The sequence below is a fragment of the Idiotropiscis lumnitzeri genome, chromosome 4, assembly GCF_059441095.1.
Source record: "Idiotropiscis lumnitzeri isolate Australia: NSW breed Sydney's pygmy pipehorse chromosome 4, RoL_Ilum_1.0, whole genome shotgun sequence".
Lineage (NCBI taxonomy): Eukaryota > Metazoa > Chordata > Actinopteri > Syngnathiformes > Syngnathidae > Idiotropiscis > Idiotropiscis lumnitzeri.
Genome location: NC_142394.1, coordinates 18,117,423 through 18,136,699, shown reverse-complemented (window position 1 = coordinate 18,136,699; position 19,277 = coordinate 18,117,423). Strand labels below are relative to the sequence as shown.

Here is a 19,277-nt window from a genome sequence, read left to right as displayed (position 1 = left end):
AAAGCGCGCTCTCATTGGTTCATTAAATTATGACGGAACGTTTCACGAGATTCGAATTTTTGATCGCCGAGCTACACTTTCTCGTCATCCACTTGTTAACGCCACCGAAGAATTTGTTGCCAACCAATTAATTTTTCGAAGATTACGTTTGGGTAATGCTCAAATGTATTTTACGAAAAATAACGAGTTCAGTAGCGTTACTTCGCTAAAATTAGTCATGCCTTAAAAAAAGCTTCTAAATAACGTTAATTCTAACTAGAGTAGCGACCGAGTTAGCCTGCTCTTGTTGATACATTTCTAGCTAGTTGACAAGCATTGTAGTTTATGGAAATTAAATGGAACTGGGATACTAAATGACTTTTTGTTTTGTAGAAGAAACTATGAATGATGATACTCGCAAGTTATTTGAACGCGTTTCCAAAAAGATGGGCTGGACCGGGAACGGTGGACTTGATATAGCAGAAAAGAAGGTTTGCTTTTTTATTCAAATCCGATTGCCTTGGTTTGTACTCAGCTTTATTTCCCCTTACAAATCCCCATTGCCTTTTGTAGCTGATTCATGCGATTTGCAAGCAACGCCATGGTGCCACAAGTGGAGATAGTTTTGCGGATCGATCAGTGTCGCCTGTAAGTTATCTTTCAGAGGACGACAGCAAGGAGAATCAGCCCTTTTGGGCCAACGCATATAAAAACGCAGTTTTGATTGACTCCGGCGATGAAGAATTTGACCAATGTGAGTCCAATGTAACCTTGGTACTTGGTTTGATCTTATTTAACGTTACATCGGTTCCACGAATACGCTTTTCATTCCTTAGTTCTTGTGAAGTGGAGCACTCCACAAACGAAACCCAAGCCAAAGAAACCATGCAGTGCTGTGAAGATTGACCGGTAGGATACAATGTTTTCATTTTGCTATTTCTTATGCGTATGTGACTGCACAAAAACAACTTCTAATGAGTTCTTTGTTTACAAGTGTTCTTGCTGCGAGTTCGGATGATGATGACAGTGGCGGTTTTGAAAAATGTGAGTTGCCTTTTTATTTTTAATTTTAGTACATTCATTTGTGAAGTACAACCTAAACATACTTAGCACTCTAAGAACTACCATAATACATTTGCACAGTAGTACCAAGTGTTTTAAATAGGGCATTTAATACTAGAAAATGTATTTTTATCATTGTAAGCCGCTGTAACATTATGCACGATGACCGTACCACTGCATTAAGATATCCAGGTATCGCTGTACTACTTATGACTACAGTTGCAAGTAAGATGGAGCCTATCCAGAATATTAACAAAACTGCTTAAGTAATGATTCAATTAAAACGTATGGCATATAAAATTTTAATATTACACTTGAAAAAAGATTTTTTCAAGATGAAATGAGGCCTATAGTTGTAAATGCACTCATGCTTACATAATGCTAATCTTTCTGTGTGTGTTAAGTCCTTCAATGTGTGAAAACTCCATCAACCAAGCCCAGGAATGTATCAGAGAGTCAAAGTGAGGACAGGTGACTATTTTAGTTGTCATTCAACTGTGCAGAACTGGCTGTTACTGAAAATGTGTTTAAAAACCCCTTTTTAAAATCTGTTTTTATCCACAAGCATGACAAATTTTATTGTGGATGATGACTTTTCGGACGATGACTTCATGCAGGCCAAATCATCCTCTAAAGGTATTGTAGATCGAATCTGCATTGACACTGAATTGTAAAAAACAATTGTGATTGTTCACTCTTTTTTTTTTTTCCATCCAGGGCGTAAGAAGACCAAAACTCCAGCCGCTAAAAATATATTCAGGAGACCACTGCCTCTGTCTCAATGTGCCTCCCCTGTCTTCATTAGTGATAGTGAGGATGAAGATGATAATATTATCAGGAGCACTTGGAGGACTCGCTGCGCAAAGCCAAATTCTCAGCGAAAACCTAAAAAGAACAGCCCATTGTTTTGTGAGCAAAAGGACATCCCAACATGCTCGATCTTGCCTCCCGTCTCCCCCTTCTCCGTCCCTCGACCATCCCACCGCACTGCAACATCTCTGCTTTCTCCCAAGCGTACGCTTTCAGCTCCTTCCAAGCTTGATGATTCATCTAGTTCAGAAGAGGAGTTCACGTCGTTACGAGAGAGGCTTGGAAAGATGAACATATTGACTGACTCTACTAGCAAGACCAACAAAGGTACAACAAAAAAGTAAAAAAAAAATAAAATAAAGCAGTTGTACACATCCCCAACCTACCACTACAATAATATTGTTGGGTACAAACAAAACAGAATTACCTTTTTGAAAATAGCTACACATTAGTTTTTCTTCTCGTCAGAGTTTACACATGTATGAGCAATTACCATTGGTATTCAATTTTGGTCTAAAATGTGTTTACTGTTTATTCTTAGGCGCAGAATCCAGTATGGGCCTTCCTGTGTCACTTCCACCCAAAAAGGGGTCAGCTAAACCCAGGGACACCTCATCATTAGGTGGAAAAGATGTGGATGCAAAAACTCCTGGGAAAACCACCACTCTGAAGCCGACGGTGAGCCAGACAGAGCCCAGACACGGTCCCATCAGCAGGTGGATCTACTATTGTTTTTTTTCTTTTGTTTTATTCTCTACTCGAGACATGCATTAATACAGCCGTCGCTTTCTTTACATGGTTGTCTTTTCTACAGACTAGCATTATGCAAAACCCCAGGTTGCTTCTTGGAGTCCCTATCAAATCCTGCCAACAGCTACTGCCGTCATTTTAAGCAAAAGAAGGAAGAACTTACAAGCAAACTGTATCAGATATACAACAGCAGTGTGTTTGACGGGAAGGTACTGAGTTGTTCTCTTTTTTCATGAACATACATGATGCTTAACTTATTGAAATGATTTCTTGTCTGAAATTTGTAGCTCCCCATGGAGATGTCCATGACTTGGAACAAAAAAATGTGCAAAACAGCAGGCTACTGTGTCACTGGACAGGAACGAGGTGGAGGGAACCGTTACGCTCGCATCGAACTGTCCGTGAAAGTCTGCGATTCTGCAGGTAATTCTTTAGGAAGTTGGTTCTACAGTTTAGCCTGAAAACTCAGAGTATGAAATGTGAGGGTCAGTGAAACGTTGCATCTAGCAGAGCACATATGACATTTTTAAATGTTAATCTCTTGTATTTAATACAAAACCAGATCCCTGTGCTTGTTCCTTTCAAAGTGCTGGAAACTTGAGCAATTACCTTGTGCGACAGTCTCCGACATCCTTCATTTAGTCATGCATAGAAGATGTATATTTCAATTGAAACAATCCCACGTGCCTAGATCGACTCCGAGACACATTGATCCATGAGATGTGCCACGCTGCTTGCTGGCTGATCAATGGTGTGAGGGACGGACACGGACGCTTATGGAAGATGTACGCTCGCAAGTCCACTTTGGTGCACCCTGAGCTGCCGATGGTGACTTGCTGCCACAGCTATGACATCAACTTTAAATTCCAGTACAAGTGCACCAACTGTCAGAATACGTAAGTGTCATACTTCCGTTTTTCAGATGTAGCGTGCATTTTATGTCACACCTTCCTCCCTGTTAATAAGCCTGTTGTTGTCTGCAGGATCGGCCGTCATTCAAAGTCCCTGGACACCCAGAAGTATGTGTGTGCACTCTGCAAAGGCAAACTTGTCCTGCTCACACCATCCAGGTCTCGCCCTCCTACGCCTTTCGCCAAATTTGTGAAAGAGCATTACGGGAACGTACGCAAGGAGTTGGCGGAGCAAAGCCATCGGGAAGTAATGCGGAAACTCAGCGCAGACTTTGCCTCTAAGACTAAACTGAGTGACATTAACAGTTCAGGCCGCTGAGGTAAGTGGACCACAGCAACGGAACAAAAATAACACTTGCTTTATGTCTGCACTGACCCAATATAAGGTTGCAGCTGTAATTAATTTGTTTTAGTGTAAATCTTATGTTTTAAGGTGTTTGTTCGCTTTAGGTTTGTGTCGATGAGATTGTGATATTTTGTATGCCATTTTATTTATAGATACAAATCTTATCACTTGTCAAGTTTCAACTACAAATAAAGTTTCTGTAACTAACCATATTCATAATTTTGGAAAAGCAGCAGTGATGTTGTTTGTATTTTATTTTCATTTGTAATTTCCATTGAAAGGTGCTACTTCCGGTTTAAGCTATATGCTTTTGTTTTTAATGCGAACTTCCTGTTCACTACAGTTCACACATGAGGTAACTTAACAAAGAGTACGGCCAAGAATTTCATATTGAGCCTCAGAACCGGACATTTCTTTTACTAGCACCCCCCCCCCCCCCCCGCAGAGGCAAAAGGTGTGTGTAAATGATGTATGTTGGTATTGAGTGTTGTCATCAGTAAAGTCTCATCCTTGGTCAGAGGGCATGCTACAGTTACGTTTGTTTCAAAATCAAATACAGTAAGTAGTTCCTCAGTTTTCTCGATTAATTGGGACGACGCAAGGCGTCTTTCCGCAATAATTTTGGTGAATATGTTGGAAAAATCCGCCAACACTGAAGCTGCAAAAAGTGAAGCACAAAGTGGGCAGGGAACTCTGTATCAAAGTGCACTTAATTGGAACTGAAAAACGTAACAGGAGGCAACAGGTCACGTTCAAAAGAGTCATCCATTTTATACAGTGCTTGTTTGTAGTGTTGCCGGTGAGCTGGAGCCTATCCATGCTCAACTTGACACCTATGAAAAATTGAGTTATTTAACCCAACATGTATGTTACTGGAACGTGGTTGAACGAAAACTCATACAAGCGTGGGGTGAACATGCAAATGAGCCAAGATTTGAATCTCCAAACGATGAGACTGATGTGCTAACTACTCATTCACCATTCTACCAAAAATAAAACAGCAGCAATGCTTAAAGATATTTATTTTATCTGTACCATAAATAGTAATATTCTTGAATTATTTTTAATGCACTATACAATGTAGAAACATTGAAAAATACAGAGCACAACAAAACTAGCAACAGCAGGGCATCCGTAATGTGTAACGATAATGGTCAAGTAAATATTTTCATGGAATTTGAAAACTCAATATACAGTAATAGCATAGTCTTACTCTGCTTCATCACTCACTGATGGCTACCTGCCAAGGTTAAACAATCAACTGTTAATACTGACTGACAATTTTTCAAGAACGGACAATATCAATGGCCAGTAAATCGTATAACATGTTGGAATGAGCTGTGTGTACTTTATTAAAGCAGGCACTCGAGTTAGTTTTTTTTTCTTCAACAATGACTATATAATCTTCACAAAAGAATGCAGCATTCTGAATAAGAGCATCTTGGGCATTTATGACCTCTTGATAAGCTCTACCACAATTTACCTCCAACCTTTTCATACAATACAATACTAAGAAAAGCGACCATAAAGAAAGGATGTCATCAATAGGCAGCGTTCCATGTTAAACCAAATTTTACCATCAGTACAGGCAAGTTTTTTTCATAATCCTTAGGAACTCTTGCTGGTTCACTTCTCCATCGCCATCTCTGTCCGCCTCCTCAATCATTTCCTTCGTAAAGGAGAATGGGATAACGTCAGTCGAGCATTAAAATAATCCAATGGTAACATCTGCAAGTCTTAACCCAATAATAATGTGAGACATTATGCCGTTAGAATCTGTAAATTGTTGATACAACTCCAACCCAACTAATTTTACAATTGGTTATGCCACCGGATTGCAGCAAAGCACTATCTTTGTCTAAATGAAGCTCAACTCATTTCAACAGTTCATTTGCATGGATGACTTATGACAAAATAAAATGTTTAACTGTGCTTATTACTTCCAAAATTCCCCATCTTAACTTCCCATGGACACTTTTGAGAAGTTTTCCAGGCCTCTTGTAACGCATGTCTTACCTGCAGCTCTTCATCAGTGAGGTTTTCTCCGAGCTCCTTCGCGACTCTCTTGAGATTCTTGAAGGAGATCCTACCGGTCTCGTCGTCGTCAAACAGGCGGAAAGCTTTCAGTATCTCCTCTTTGGAATCCTTCTCGGCCTCGATTTAAAAGAAGAGCAATTGTTAGTAAAGCCTGTCATGTCAATGTGGAACACTCTTATTAAATGTCTGTGGAGTTAACTGGAGTAGTGCTGACCAATGTACAAACACATTCAATATTGATATTTATCTCTATATACTGCTGTGGAATAAAATTACTAACTTAAAACATCTCCTTGGGAAGTTAGCTGGGTAAAATGTGTAAGTACTCATCAATATAAATGAACTCATTTAATTCCATTGACAGCTAAAGACGTCAAAGGTCCTTTTTTTTTTTTAACTCAGCTGGTAGTAAATAAGGTAATTAGGTTTGTGATTTATCTGTACTCTAGAGTAATCAATTTATTTTACTGAACAAAAGTAAACAATTTTGAACTAGGAGTGTACTTTGGAGAACTTCCATGTATTCCAACTTTTAAAGAATTACATAAATGAAATTAAACTACCGTATACACTATTTAAGTTTTCTGTTGTGTATTTTAACTTGCAATTTGGCAAAACAATATTTGTATCCACTTTTGTCTCATGTAAAATCCAAAGGAGAGTTGCTGACGTTGAAAATTCTAGGAATTTTGTAACCAAAACGAGTTGATATATTTACCATCTTTTGAGTCATGACACTGAGGAAATTGCTAAAGGAGATCTTCCCTGTGCCGTCCTTGTCCACTTCACCAATCATCTTCTTGATCTCCTCTTTCTTGGGTTCAAAACCAAGAGCTCTCATGGCAACCTTGCAGAATGGACGGAACAAAAAAATACCAGTTTAATAAATAAATACCAGCAGATTTATTACACAAATAGCATCTGGGTGTCTTCATTTACTCAACTGCAAATGCGGGGTCCTGGACCCTTATTTGCACAAATGCCTTTTTTTTGGGGGGGGATAACAAACAGTAGCTGTTACATGATAATATATCAAGTAAAATTGTAAACTGGCCACTCGAAGAAGTACGACACATAAATAAACTGATGTTCCACGAGGTTTTAAATTAAGTAACAGATATAAATTGTTTGGTGTTTAAATTGTATAAAATTAGATTTTTCTTTTGAAGCACGTTTCTGCCTCCAAGTCCTTACAGCGGTTCTCTTTACCTTGAGTTCCTTAACATCAATGTAACCAGCGCCATCGGTGTCAAAGAGCTCAAAAGCGTCCCTGATCTCCTGCTTTTGCTCCTCAGTCAGCTCAGGTTTGGGGCTGGTCTTCTTGCGAGGGGGAGGCACCGGCCCCTGCAACGATGGCCTCTTGGCACACGCCTGGCGGACACGCAAACGAGATAACATGCACGTTGCCATATTATGCATCATACACCGTGAGTTATTTTTACTCACCATCAATTAGGTATTTGCCAGTCCAAGCAAATCCGCTATTATCCAATTAATGTCGATGTGTAAGCTTCGGGAAATCCCTTTACAGATAAAGGGATATCTGTCGTATATTTTTTATAAGATACAAAAAAAAATCAACCACACCAAAAAAATCTTGAATTCACAGCGAATGAATAGTGGCGAAGAAGTAAATAAATGGAGCGCGATGTTAGCATTCCCGAAGTCATTTGTGGAGCAGCTGTTTGTTGCGGAGCCGTTTGATTTACATCGGATGTACCCAAAAGAGGCGCACCTGTTTCCAAATGGCATTGGGATGTTAAACGGGCGCATTTGGTGTGAAAATCAAGCGCATTAGACGGGGAAAAGATGATTGGCTGTAGAAAGTCACGGGATGCAAAGAAATTACTCGATTGGACGAAAAGAGCGAATGTAGGAATAACTGTCCAATTATTAATGTGAGAATCGCATCTCTTTCGTATATCGTGTATATATTATACAATAAAAAAAATTACCCACACTGTTGCATATATTCCGTCGTTTGTGACTATCACGGGATGTACGCAGGCGTTCAACTAAAAGGAAGTATAATACAGTACCAAAGCAATAAAACCCTCGCCTTGCTGATGTTCATTGTTTTTATGAACGTCTCAGCCGTGACTAATAATGAAAACTTGTTCGATAAATCAGTTAATTTGAATAAAACAATAATTTATCCAACGAATGGCACTCAACTCGTGGAGGCTGGTTCAATGGCAGGGACGCAAGCCGCATCTGATTGGTCTAAATCATGGCGTCCTTTTGCGTTTGTGGTATTTGATTGGCTAAAATACCGCGTCAGACTGTTGCTGACCAATGAATGGTAAGAACCCACTCAGCCGATTTAGTCAGCCAAGTAACAGCACACATGGTACCTGTTCGATAACTAACTCTAACAAAGCGTCACTCGCTCATTCATCGTGGTTGTCTGTTGTGTTTTAGAATTTAATATCACGCGATAACCCTTTTCCATTATTGAGCTGACGATGGCTACGCGTGTTCGACCGGTGAGTTCTATACTATTGTTTCTTTCTATAATAGTTTCGTGCCGTTGCTGTAGAAACATGAGTAATGACCAGACCAAGCCATTTGTCTTTCAGAGTAATAAGCGCTGTGCGGTGATCGGTGGCTCGGGTTTCCTGGGCAGGCACCTCGTAGAGAAGTTGGTGGAGCGTGGCTACACCGTGTCGGTGTTTGACATCCGCCAGAACTTCGAGATGCCCGGCGTCACCTTCTACCAGGGAGACCTTTGCGATTTGCAGGTGAGACCGCTATCTTCCTGTACTACAGACTGCAGAGGGCTGCTTCACTGGCATTTAAATGTCTTAAATTATTAATTCCAAAAATGTTAACACACAAGTATGATTTTACATTTGTAAATAGTATAAAATCTCCAAAATATTATATTAACATTCTTACCAAACATCACAAATTGAATTATTTTTGGTTATAGTCATTGCAGTTTTTAAGGGTGTAGACCCACACTGCATTCTGAGATCTCTTTTTTAATATTTTGGTTATTTTAATTCACCATCACGACAAGGCAATGCTGTATTTGAAAACAGCTATTGGTATAATGCAGTGCAGTTCTACGATGTTGCAAAATATCTGCCCAAAAATCTAAATAAATCAAAACATGTCATTATCTTTACGCAGCTTTTTAAAATATATTATATGACGATATATATTATGTGATTAACAGACATATCCTTTGTGTTATTTTTCTCCAGGCTCTGCTGGCAGCACTGAAGGGTGTGTCTCTCGTGTTCCACTGTGCTTCTCCGTCACCCGCTAGTGACGACAGGGGGCTGTTTGAGAAGGTCAACATTCAGGGCACAAACACTGTCATTCATGCCTGCACTGAAGTCGGAGTACAGGTGAGACAAGCGAGGTAAGAGGTCATCGCTATAGTATGTCAAGTGTTACAACTTTTTTGTTGTTGCTGTCAGAAATTGGTGCTGACGAGTAGTGCCAGTGTGGTGTTTGAGGGCTCTGATATAAAGAATGGGAGAGAAGATTTACCCTATGCCAAGAAGCCAATTGACTACTACACAGAGACCAAGATCAAGCAAGAGAAGGTAGGAGAGTAAAATGTTGAATTTAACTTGCTCGTTTCAACATCTTTTTCATGATGATGTGCTGGTAATGCATTAACACCACACATGCTTTAACAATGCGTAATGGTGTTGCACTCCTGAGCTATTTGGAATGTTAGGAAGGGTTCATCCATAATGCTTTTGAAGTAGACTCGCATATCTCCAATACTTCAATGATGGGGAAATATATGTGAGCATTTTAATCCATGGGTTTCCCAACATTACTAGCACTGCATCAATTTTGTAGTGGACTGTGGCATATAGTATTAAAACTAACATTTCACGCAGCCCATGTGATTTTCTGGCTTTGTATTGCTTACTTTTAGCACTGGGTGGCAAGGCACAAAAAGACAAGAAGAAAATAAATTATTCTCAGTTCTTGCTTTCTTGTTTTCTACCAAATCACATTTGATAATACAAAATCCCAAATAAATATTTACAATAAAAATAGTAAAAGCTGCTCATAGCCTGAATTGTGATTGGTCTACTTTCTCCTACGTCAAGGTCATCTTAGTACAGATTGCTATTTTGGTTCTGAATGTGGAGATTGGATTCTGTAGCAATACAAATTTTTACTGAATTTTGTCTTTTCCATTACCTTAGTGATAGTCTCCAGCTCAACCAATTCCTCATAAACGACATAATTATGTACTTCATGTCATTCACAATTGCAGTGAAAACATTAAATGCATCTAACCAATGTAGAGTGTTAAAACCATAAAATAAGTGAATCTGATAAGCATAACAGGGTGCCTTGCTCAGGGGCATGCCAGTGTCAAATCAAATCTGGGCCCTTTGGGTCACAGGCTGCATTCTTTGTCACTCGTACCATTGCCCGATTTCATCCAGCATCAATTCTAAAAAAAACACTCGACAACACTCTAGTAAAAAATATTGTCATCCTTGAGCACTTGCCTTCAGTCTCCAAACTGTCACACAAATGCATATTTTCTCACGTTGTGTATTTGCATTTTTGTGTCCAAGTTGGTCCTGGAGGCTTGTGACAAGAAGAAGGGTTTCCTCACCGTTGCCATCCGTCCTCATGGCATTTTTGGTCCTCGGGACCCACAGCTGGTCCCCATCCTGGTGGATACAGCTCGGCGAGGCAAGATGAAGTTCATCATTGGGTGAGTCTTAGTTGAAGCTGAATTAATTTATTAGTAGACTTGTGATATGTTGTTGTGGTGGAAACCATGGCTGGGGTATTTTGTGGTTACATAGAATATTCTACCACTGTTGTGTTTTTCAACTGTATTATCAGCATAGCCATCCGCAATGTTTGTAGAGTTGCACCCACAAGATTGAAGGCTGCTGACAAAGCGTTTATTTTTCCAACGCTCTCAAAAACATCCATCACTTGGCACAAGATTTTTTTTTCGCACATTTTAATGCAGTTCCTGTGTCTTGTGTCTTCATAACATGTATGTGACACGCTTTCATCAAGTTATATCACACTTAGTATTTATCATCTTGCATAAATGACCCATATAGTGATTGGCTAATTATGTGTCAGGCTTGTCACCCTGATGAACAGGGGCCGACCCCTGGCATTATGGTTTGAGCGACATTTATGTGTGGGAGCAAAGGCTTGAATCTTGTCAACTTATTGAGGCAGTATTTCATACACTTGTGGCACTTGGGCGGGCATATGACCAAACAAATCCTCACTCAATGATTTTCTACTTCAAAGTAATACCGCGAGAAACCGTAAAATCCACGTCGTATTGAAAGCATCAATCGAAATGACACACGCTAACAAGTAACATCACCGGCAAAGAACGAGGACCTACTGTTTTTTATTTCCCGGGTTTTGGCTGTTGGCCACTTTGAAGGGACACATTTTGTTCAAGAGAGACTGAGGGCAGCAAGCAAATGGACCGTTGCAGCAAAGTGGAGACTGTGGAGTATAATATTGCAGCAAAAGTGACAGCAACAGGGTAAGCTCTTTTTGGGTGTATTTCTGTACTTGTTACAATGGTACACCCCCATGAGCTATTTTCACTTGAAATCGTTTTTTTTCGTAGCAGTTGATGTTTACATATTTATTAGGTAGAGTTATAGCCGTTAAGATGACCCAATGTGTCAAGATGGAGAATTTTTCAAACTAAAAAACAATGTGTCACAGCCTTTTGGCCATCTAAAAAAATGATATTAAAAGTTTTGGTGTTTGATTTAATTTCTTTTCCAGGGATGGCACCAACTTGGTGGATTTCACCTTTGTAGAGAACGTCGTACACGGACACATCCTTGCTGCTGAGCACCTCAAGCTCGACTCGCCCATTTGTGGAAAGGTCGGTGGGAATAATTCTTAAAACATGTAGAACAGTGGTTCCCAACTAGCGTGTTGTGTTTTGAGAGATTATCAGATATTCCTCAGGACATCAGTCAATTTCACCCGGACTTTCTTTGGGCGTAATCATTGACTTATGATATATTTGTGTTCAATTAAACAAGCCCAGTTTGAATACTAAGTACATTTGCGAGGAAATTGAAACCATATCGTTATTACCAATGTACATATTTTTGTGCAATTTTTGTGAAATATGTGTCATGATGCAATACAATTTGGGAGACAGTGGTATATACCAAATGTGTAATAGCCTGCTGAAATACATGTGAATCTTTTGTTTTCACCAGCCATACCATATCACCAATGATGAACCGGTTCGGTTTTGGGACTTCATGTCAGAGGTTCTGGTCGGTCTGGGTTACGCCGCTCCACGCTACCACCTTCCATACACGCTCGTATACGTCCTGGCTCTTCTGCTTTGGCTTCTGTCGCTGGTCCTGCGCCCTCTGGTTTCCTTCAAACCTACCTTTACACCAATGAGAGTTGCCCTGGCCGGAACTCATCACTACTACAGTTGTGAGCGAGCCAAAGAGGACATGGGCTATAAGCCGCTGGTTGGACTAAAGGAGGGGATCCAACGCACGGTCCGAAGCTATCCTCATCTCAGACAGGATGTGAAATAGGAGAGAAACAATCATAGTGGTTGAGGCGCATGCACTAAATGGACAAATCCAAACAAACCCCATTTCAAACTATCTTGCAGGTGGGAAACCTTTTTTTTGTGCCTTTTCAATTGTAATGGAACATTTGAAACAACAGATGGCAGCAGGGTCACCATCCACACCTTCACGATCCAAAGAGCTGGGATACAAAATCATCTGGTATCAGGAAGATAATAATGCCTATTCAAACTCAGGGTGGAATAAATTAACATTGTTTAATCCTGACTAATATTATGGGTAAGACTTATTAAAGTTTCAAAGCATTTGCAAAGAACTTCCATATCAATATCAGATTGTCCAACGCAGAATTCTATGAAGAGACATTTGCCATGTTTTTTTTTTTGCGTTAAGGCACACAATTTTCATCTGACACTCTTTGTATTGAATTACTATGCTGGTTTTTCTCGTCTTTTATTACCCATTTTCACAAATGCAAAGATCCCTGCAGCCTTATTGGAGCTCCTTCCCAGAGGAGCGAAAGCTGTTGCAAATGTGTGCTGTACTTTGTGTAAAGTTACTAAATAAAAACATCTTCTAGTTTAATACTTGCATTGGACTGTGTAAATATTGCATTTTTGTAAATTTTAACAAAAAGGTTAAGCTCAAGACTCACTGGGACCCAAATGTACTAAAATACATCATCACAACAGGCAATGGGAATTTATTTCAACAAATCTGAATCAAAAAGGCCTTTGTTATGATGATGATGTATATGAGCTTGATAATGGCTCACAGGAGTTTGACCAATTTTGGGTCCTGAGCCAAAGTTTGGCAAATGCTGCCATAAAGGGTTGAAGTTAATTTTACATAGCATTGTTTCTCCTGTCGACCTATTGCAGTGATTCTCAACCATTGTGTTTGACTTTTTTGGTCTGAAAAATTTCAATGACCAAAGACATTTATTTGTTGGTCTATCATCCAGCTAGAAATTATACGGTTTCATTAAATTGGTCAGAAAATTATTTCCGGCAAATGTATGCATCTTCATCATGAGCATCACTCCAGTACTTCATTAAGTATTTCATTAAATCTTGTGGAAAAGGTGTGTGTGGCGCGAGCGAGACAGGTGTATTTATTTATTTTTCTATTCCGTTCCTGTTGTGCCCCTCGGGCAGCCCTAATAATCACTCTATCAAATTACACAATTGCCCGTTTTTATAATGGAACAATAGTCATCGAAAAATTGTAGCAAGCTTTCACAGTCTACAAAATGATGTGGCGGCCCACATCTGGCCCCTGGGCCTTGAGTTTGACACCTGTGCTGTAAATCATCAGATGGCAGCATGTTGAGATTGTTTTAGTTCCTTTCGTTGATTCTTGAATATATTTGTTGCGGTGTTGACATCATGTTCCAATACTTCTCATTCTTCTTAGTTCTTCCTGAGCGAGCATACGCCATCACGATTGACTGCTGTAGTCGTAAGGCCGTCAAACTGGTTTGTCGCTTCAGGGGGGAAATAAAAAGGCAGACAGATCCAGTTAAGACAATAGACGTAAGCATTTTTATTTGCCGTCTGAGTGAAACTATGCTCACTTTCGCCATCTGCCTGTGGACTTGCTGCGCAATCGATTCACACCCTCTTTCTTTTCTATTTCATTATAGATTTAGTTTCTACTTTTGTTTTTGTTTTTTAATTCTGGTAATTTTAATTAGTTTATAGGGAAAGTTTGTTAGTTTTTATTCCTTTTAATTTTTCTAAAATGTTAGTTTGTCGACATTTAGGTGAGTTTTTTTTAATAAGTTTTAGTATTAGTTTTTTTAAATTAAGTATTTGTGAAATGCATGACAACGAAGTCACAAAATAGTCTAGAAACCTGGAAAATCTCCTCAAATACAACAACATAGTATTTGTTCTCAGCTACTTCCCACTTGCATAAGCACTTTGCTATCTTTAATCATCGTTTCCCTCAAGTGCATGGTTGCTGCTGATCTCAGGTTAACAACGCTTGCTTCCTGTTTAGTGAGCACGAAAGCAGTTTTCATTCCCGCCGGAAACGTTGCTACGCGTCACCAATGTGTTGTTGTCATGTAATCCTTTCTCCCCTTTTGACAGTCAGCCACATGCAAGGCAGCGATTTGCTTGCTCATTCCCAAAGAACAAAGTGAATACCAAGCAACTTGGATTAGTCACAGTGGTACAAACACCGTGCTCCACCCCACGCGTTTCACCCTCCTCGACTGGCTCGCCTTGTTGGTGCTCACGCCCGTACCTGTAGCTCAAGACACCTGTCAGACTAAGAACGCACAAAGATACGCACGCGGACTCACTTTTCATTTGGCACATTGAGCAGGACACTGCGCTGCTAAAAGCCCATCTGGATAATAAAAAGTGAGACCAGGCCATTTTTGGATACTTACTGTTTTAGGGTGAGTGATTGAAGTCGTATGTCATTCCGCACAAATGGTTTTAGTCAGTGTTTGCCATTTTATTTTGCTGGCTGTTTCCTTGCTGCGATTGTATGTCTATGAAGTAGTTTGTCCTGTTCCTTGCACCTCTTAAACACACTTTATTAATCTTTCATGATTTAATGTCAACAGTTGTCTGAAAACTTGACAAATATGTCTAATCAAGCCAGTTTCTTTTTCATTGCACTACTTATTGTGGCAATAATGATATTAAGATATGTAAGGAGTGAATTCCCATTTCTGGGAGTTTTTCATGTATTTGTTAAAGATATTTCACCATTAGCGGTTGCTCATCCATTTTAATTTATATATATATATATATATATATATATATTTCTGCAAAAGTTTTCTTGTATTTTGACCGTGAATGAGTTCAATGAGTGGGCTGCTTCGAATAAAAAAAAAAAAAAATCCAAAATCTTTCTGTTGGTATGCCCCCCCCATAAGATTCATTGTGTTATTTAGTCAATAGCGTCTTTTTTTTTTTTTTTTTTGGGAAGTGGAAAGACAGGCTCCTCTACATGTCTAAAGGATGAGAAAGAGGAATTCCTCTCAGAGCACATGTTCTTTTTTTGTGGGGGAGGGAACAAAACGTGGGAAGGTTGATTCCTATCAAAACAGCCATATTTGTTGGTTAATCTGTACGATTGTGACTTTGGGCCCTCCTTTATCTGAAAGTGTCATGCACATTCTTTCAGGTGACCTGATAAGAACCACTGAGAAAGAAGTGAGAGCAAATCGAAGCATGGCAACAGGTGAGTAAGGAAAAAATGTCTCGCCCATTAATGGGTCATCACAGGGTGTGTCTCTCAGACTGGGAATGTTATTGTCTCATTGTTCTGATTGTATGCAAAGGCAACATACATTCCCTTGCTGGTAAAATAGGGTTCAGTTCTAAAGTAGTTTGAGTGAGGTTTCAGTTTTTCATGAGGTCCAATAAAGTCATTGACTGTGGAAGGGCCTTCGCTCAGATGCATTACCGTCTCTCAAAGGTGTTCAACAGGGTTCTGTACTTGGTCTGAAACTTTTCAAAATTTGCATTAATATAATCCACGCTACTGGTAACCTTCACCATATGTACGCCTATCTCCTCGCTCCACACTTTCCCTGTCTATGCGCCAAACAAGTTTGACTAACTCAAAACACTCTTTCCAGTCTCCAGTTATCACTGAACATGAGCGATACTTAATGTGTGTCTTCAACAGAAACCTCCCACTAATCGAGACCCCCAGCAATATTCTGTCATGGTTCTGCTCTTCAATTCGTCACTTGCTACGAATAACTAGGAATCTTGCTTCGAGGTTCACTTACATTTGGAACACACGTAACACAACCAATATAGGCGCTCTGCTCATGAATAAATCTTCCTAAACAGATTTTGTTAAACTGCTTCTCCTTAAAATCACTCTCTTCCCAATCTTAAGCCCACCACAAACAGCAATGCGGCAGAAACCGACTGAAATCTGGCGCAGTGTGTGAGATATTGCAACTACTTCTCATGAGTGGCTGATGGTCGAAAGACTAAATTTTCCATATTAGTGAATATGAGTGGTTGTTATTCTAAATGTAACCTGCTATTATCTGGCAACCAATCCTTCTTCAGTTGAAAAGTATTCTTTTTATAAGCCAGTTGATCATTTTTAATGTTGATGTATATAGTTCCAGAGGCATCCCTTTAGCAATATCATTGATTTTGTCGTTAGGTGTAAAACTGCACTCATTACGCCACCATGTTGAGTTGTTTCTCATCGGTGTGGGAAAAATATATAATCGGAAATATTAGTAAGTCCTTTATTTTATATTCAGAGGGGGGAAAAGCATCTGTGTTCCGTACCACCAAAGTCCGGACCAAGCTGAAGGATGACTTAAGTTGGATGAACCGTAACAATGAAGCTGAGGATCAACCTCCCGAAGAGAAGCCATGGTAAGATTCCCGCGCAGAGAGAAAAATAAAAGGCAAAAATAAATATGTAAAAAAAAAAGTTGATTGCGTCGATGATTACAAAATGCACCAAAAGATTTGCTGAGCAGTGTTACTTGCTTGGTGTTGATACAACGCTTGCTCCATGAACTGAACAAATTGAAACACGTCAATGTGTGTTCATGCAGGATGGCAGAATTACGGGCCAGACGCCAGAACGGAGCCCAAACCAGTCCTGTGTCTTCACCCACTTCCACTGCACCACCCAAGTCTAACAGTGAAAAGTAAATGACTTGTAAATTACCATTAAGTACTTTTCATCCTTCGGAAAACACGACAGGATATGTGCTCATACCAAGTCTTTGTTTTAAACTTAGATCACCAACCTCTGGATTCATGATCAGGTGAGTCAAACATAGTGGAACCAATGACAAATTTATGAATCGCCAGTTTTTATCAGTAAATAAGAACACCTTATTGACCTACATTTTTGTTGTTGTTTTTTGTTCATACAGAGGTGTTTTCAACAAGCCTACTTCATCTACTACAAGTACTACCAATGGCATTCGGTAAGGGCTGCGGTTCTGATTAAGACACTTACTGGCCACAGCATGAGGTGCACCAGGCACAATTTAGAAGCACCCACTATTCGAGAGTTAAAAACAAAGTCGGGCATGTGTGCGCCATAGACTCAAACTTGAAAACAGATCCACTGGAAGAGCCTAATAACTGACGGCTCTGATTTATATTCTTCTTTTAGAGAAGTGTACTGGGAGCAAAGCACCTGTACAGTTTGTGCTTTGTAACTCAGGAGTGTCAGTTCAGTCAGCATTCAAGTATTAGACTTTTGGACAAAGATGAGATTCTGTACTTGAGTAAAAGTACAAATGGGAAAAAAAATGACTGGTAAAAAGTACTCATTGAAATAATGACTCAAGTAAAAGTTCTGAAATGGAGTTCGTGAGTAAAAGTAAAAAAGTATTTTGACTGGATGTTTCCTCTTTATGTCATATAATTTGAAGGCTATTCAATTTGAAAGGTCGTCACTTAACACACCCTGTAAACTGACTGGATTGGTTTTAACGGGGATGAATCATGCAGGTAGAGGTTTATTAATGAACTTCTGTTTCATTCAAACAGAATAACACGCGCACGCACAGACTAACCTTAACTCTTTTTTTTTCCCCTCACAATTTTCTTTTTAGCTATTGGAAAAAAAAATTGGGCTTAATTTTAGCAGAAGCTGGTTTTCAAAATGCCCTTTTCAAGTGGAAAATGCGTTGTGCTTTTTTAAAAAGCCTTTCACAGGCAGCTGAGGCACGTTGTGGTGTGTTGACCTTAAAGAATTTGATCTAGTGGAGGGATTTTGCAGACTGGCTGGAGCAACAACTTAATAGCGATGCAATAATTCTTCTTAGGAGCCTCACAAGATTGCACTGTTTTATTATCAGCCGAAAACGGGTATTTGTTGTTGTTGTTTTTTTTTTTTTTTAACAATATGTAGCACTTGACTAGATGTCCGATAAAGTGGGTGTTTGCAGTGTTAAAACTGCAAGGAAGATTTAAATGTAGCCCCACTTCACTAATCTCACTTCCCTGGAGTCTCGGACCAAAGCCGTTTCTCTCGCTGAGGTGCCCAAGCGGCATTCTCAAACATTCATAATGGCATTTGGTTATGAAATTGCGTTGTCACGATAAACAGTCCATGAGATCGCGCAGCAACAGAATAGCAGCACCGGTAATACTAAGCTAGCATTAGCACTGTAAACAAGCTAACATTAGCCGCAGCTGCTATACTATGATAGCATGTGTCATTTGTAATGTAGCATTAACATACAACGAAATTTAACCGTCGGGTTAGAAGTAACTGAACTAGGGTGCAATAGCTAACCCAGCACTGGGTCCAAAAGGAACCGAGCCAAGGTGGTATTTACCCACACCCTCCAATTCTGTTGAAACACATGTAGGAGAAACGTCATCTTCAGATTCTTGTCAGTTCTTGACAAGAGGTACCACAATACAGCTCAGAGGGGATAAAATGTTGTTTCAATCCATCGGCGTAACGCCATCGTTTCCGCCAGCAGAATTGTTTACAGCCCCACTGCTAGATCTCCTATGTACTCAGTGAAGGGTCTTGTGATCTTTGATTTTCATCATGGTGTATTGTGTCTTGACAGCGAGACGTCGAAAGTCACCCAAAGACATTCTGAGAGCTACAAGAAAATGTAAGCTCACTAAGCTGTTGTATTGACTATGAACAAGTGTGAATATGTTATTGTGAGACGTGTGTGCGTGCGTGTGTGTGTGTGTGTGGTCCTTAGCGCTTCCCACACGGTGAAGCCCTCGACTGAAGACTCGGACAGCAAGATTAGCAGCGAGGAGCAGTTGAAACGGTAGAGCACACCTGCACGCAGGCATGCACGCACATGGTCCAATTTAAACCTTACCTACTGAGAGATTGCATTAA

General features: G+C 39.8%; 4 protein-coding genes across 7 annotated transcripts in view; 3 read left to right on the top strand and 1 right to left on the bottom strand.

The window, feature by feature from the left end:
- The first annotated feature begins 1 nt into the window (after window position 1).
- On the top strand, window positions 2–4,070 carry gcna (germ cell nuclear acidic peptidase). Its single transcript, XM_088294035.1, has 13 exons — window positions 2–152; window positions 373–470; window positions 553–733; window positions 816–888; window positions 974–1,023; window positions 1,446–1,512; window positions 1,607–1,677; window positions 1,759–2,178; window positions 2,393–2,567; window positions 2,666–2,810; window positions 2,889–3,024; window positions 3,293–3,497; window positions 3,585–4,070. Exons 2-13 carry the CDS (start codon window positions 381–383, stop codon window positions 3,829–3,831), a joined length of 1,860 nt encoding a protein of 619 aa, XP_088150161.1. The 5' UTR covers window positions 2–152; window positions 373–380; the 3' UTR covers window positions 3,832–4,070.
- Window positions 4,071–4,863: 793 nt separating this feature from the next.
- cetn2 (centrin, EF-hand protein, 2) lies at window positions 4,864–7,643 on the bottom strand. Its single transcript, XM_088294425.1, has 5 exons — window positions 7,342–7,643; window positions 7,105–7,266; window positions 6,614–6,742; window positions 5,875–6,012; window positions 4,864–5,527 (listed from the first exon to the last, which is right to left on the bottom strand). The coding sequence occupies exons 1-5, from the start codon at window positions 7,342–7,344 to the stop codon at window positions 5,438–5,440; spliced, it is 522 nt and encodes a 173-aa protein (XP_088150551.1). The 5' UTR covers window positions 7,345–7,643; the 3' UTR covers window positions 4,864–5,437.
- A 564-nt stretch (window positions 7,644–8,207) lies between these two features.
- Window positions 8,208–13,033, top strand: nsdhl (NAD(P) dependent 3-beta-hydroxysteroid dehydrogenase NSDHL). Its single transcript, XM_088294054.1, has 7 exons — window positions 8,208–8,381; window positions 8,475–8,636; window positions 9,105–9,251; window positions 9,324–9,452; window positions 10,455–10,597; window positions 11,659–11,761; window positions 12,108–13,033. The coding sequence occupies exons 1-7, from the start codon at window positions 8,361–8,363 to the stop codon at window positions 12,441–12,443; spliced, it is 1,041 nt and encodes a 346-aa protein (XP_088150180.1). The 5' UTR covers window positions 8,208–8,360; the 3' UTR covers window positions 12,444–13,033.
- A 1,009-nt stretch (window positions 13,034–14,042) lies between these two features.
- Window positions 14,043–19,277, top strand: part of znf185 (zinc finger protein 185 with LIM domain) — a 23,113-nt gene continuing 17,878 nt past the window's right edge. For 2 of the 4 annotated variants that reach the window (XM_088293577.1, XM_088293573.1), the window contains exons 1-8: window positions 14,044–14,205; window positions 15,588–15,644; window positions 16,696–16,813; window positions 16,999–17,094; window positions 17,188–17,214; window positions 17,326–17,379; window positions 18,988–19,035; window positions 19,132–19,203. In XM_088293577.1, the coding sequence (XP_088149703.1) occupies window positions 14,184–14,205; window positions 15,588–15,644; window positions 16,696–16,813; window positions 16,999–17,094; window positions 17,188–17,214; window positions 17,326–17,379; window positions 18,988–19,035; window positions 19,132–19,203 (494 nt within the window). In that variant the 5' untranslated portion in view covers window positions 14,044–14,183. Of the gene's footprint in view, window positions 14,206–14,536; window positions 14,851–15,587; window positions 15,645–16,695; window positions 16,814–16,998; window positions 17,095–17,187; window positions 17,215–17,325; window positions 17,380–18,987; window positions 19,036–19,131; window positions 19,204–19,277 lie in introns of all 4 variants that reach the window. The other 2 variants (XM_088293576.1, XM_088293574.1) reach the window with 2 other exon arrangements.

Bases quoted from the DNA above. Each gene is read 5' to 3' on its own strand.
- gcna (XM_088294035.1), top strand. From the start codon at position 381: ATGAATGATGATACTCGCAAGTTATTTGAACGCGTTTCCAAAAAGATG. The intron at 2,568-2,665 runs GTGGATCTACTA...TCTTTTCTACAG, and splicing joins AGACACGGTCCCATCAGCAG to ACTAGCATTATGCAAAACCC. The intron at 3,498-3,584 runs GTAAGTGTCATA...TGTTGTCTGCAG, and splicing joins TGCACCAACTGTCAGAATAC to GATCGGCCGTCATTCAAAGT.
- cetn2 (XM_088294425.1), bottom strand. The intron at 6,743-7,104 runs GTAAAGAGAACC...CCATTCTGCAAG, and splicing joins TTGATGTTAAGGAACTCAAG to GTTGCCATGAGAGCTCTTGG. The intron at 5,528-5,874 runs GTAAGACATGCG...TCCTTTACGAAG, and splicing joins TCACTGATGAAGAGCTGCAG to GAAATGATTGAGGAGGCGGA.
- nsdhl (XM_088294054.1), top strand. From the start codon at position 8,361: ATGGCTACGCGTGTTCGACCG. The intron at 8,637-9,104 runs GTGAGACCGCTA...ATTTTTCTCCAG, and splicing joins GAGACCTTTGCGATTTGCAG to GCTCTGCTGGCAGCACTGAA. The intron at 11,762-12,107 runs GTCGGTGGGAAT...TGTTTTCACCAG, and splicing joins ACTCGCCCATTTGTGGAAAG to CCATACCATATCACCAATGA.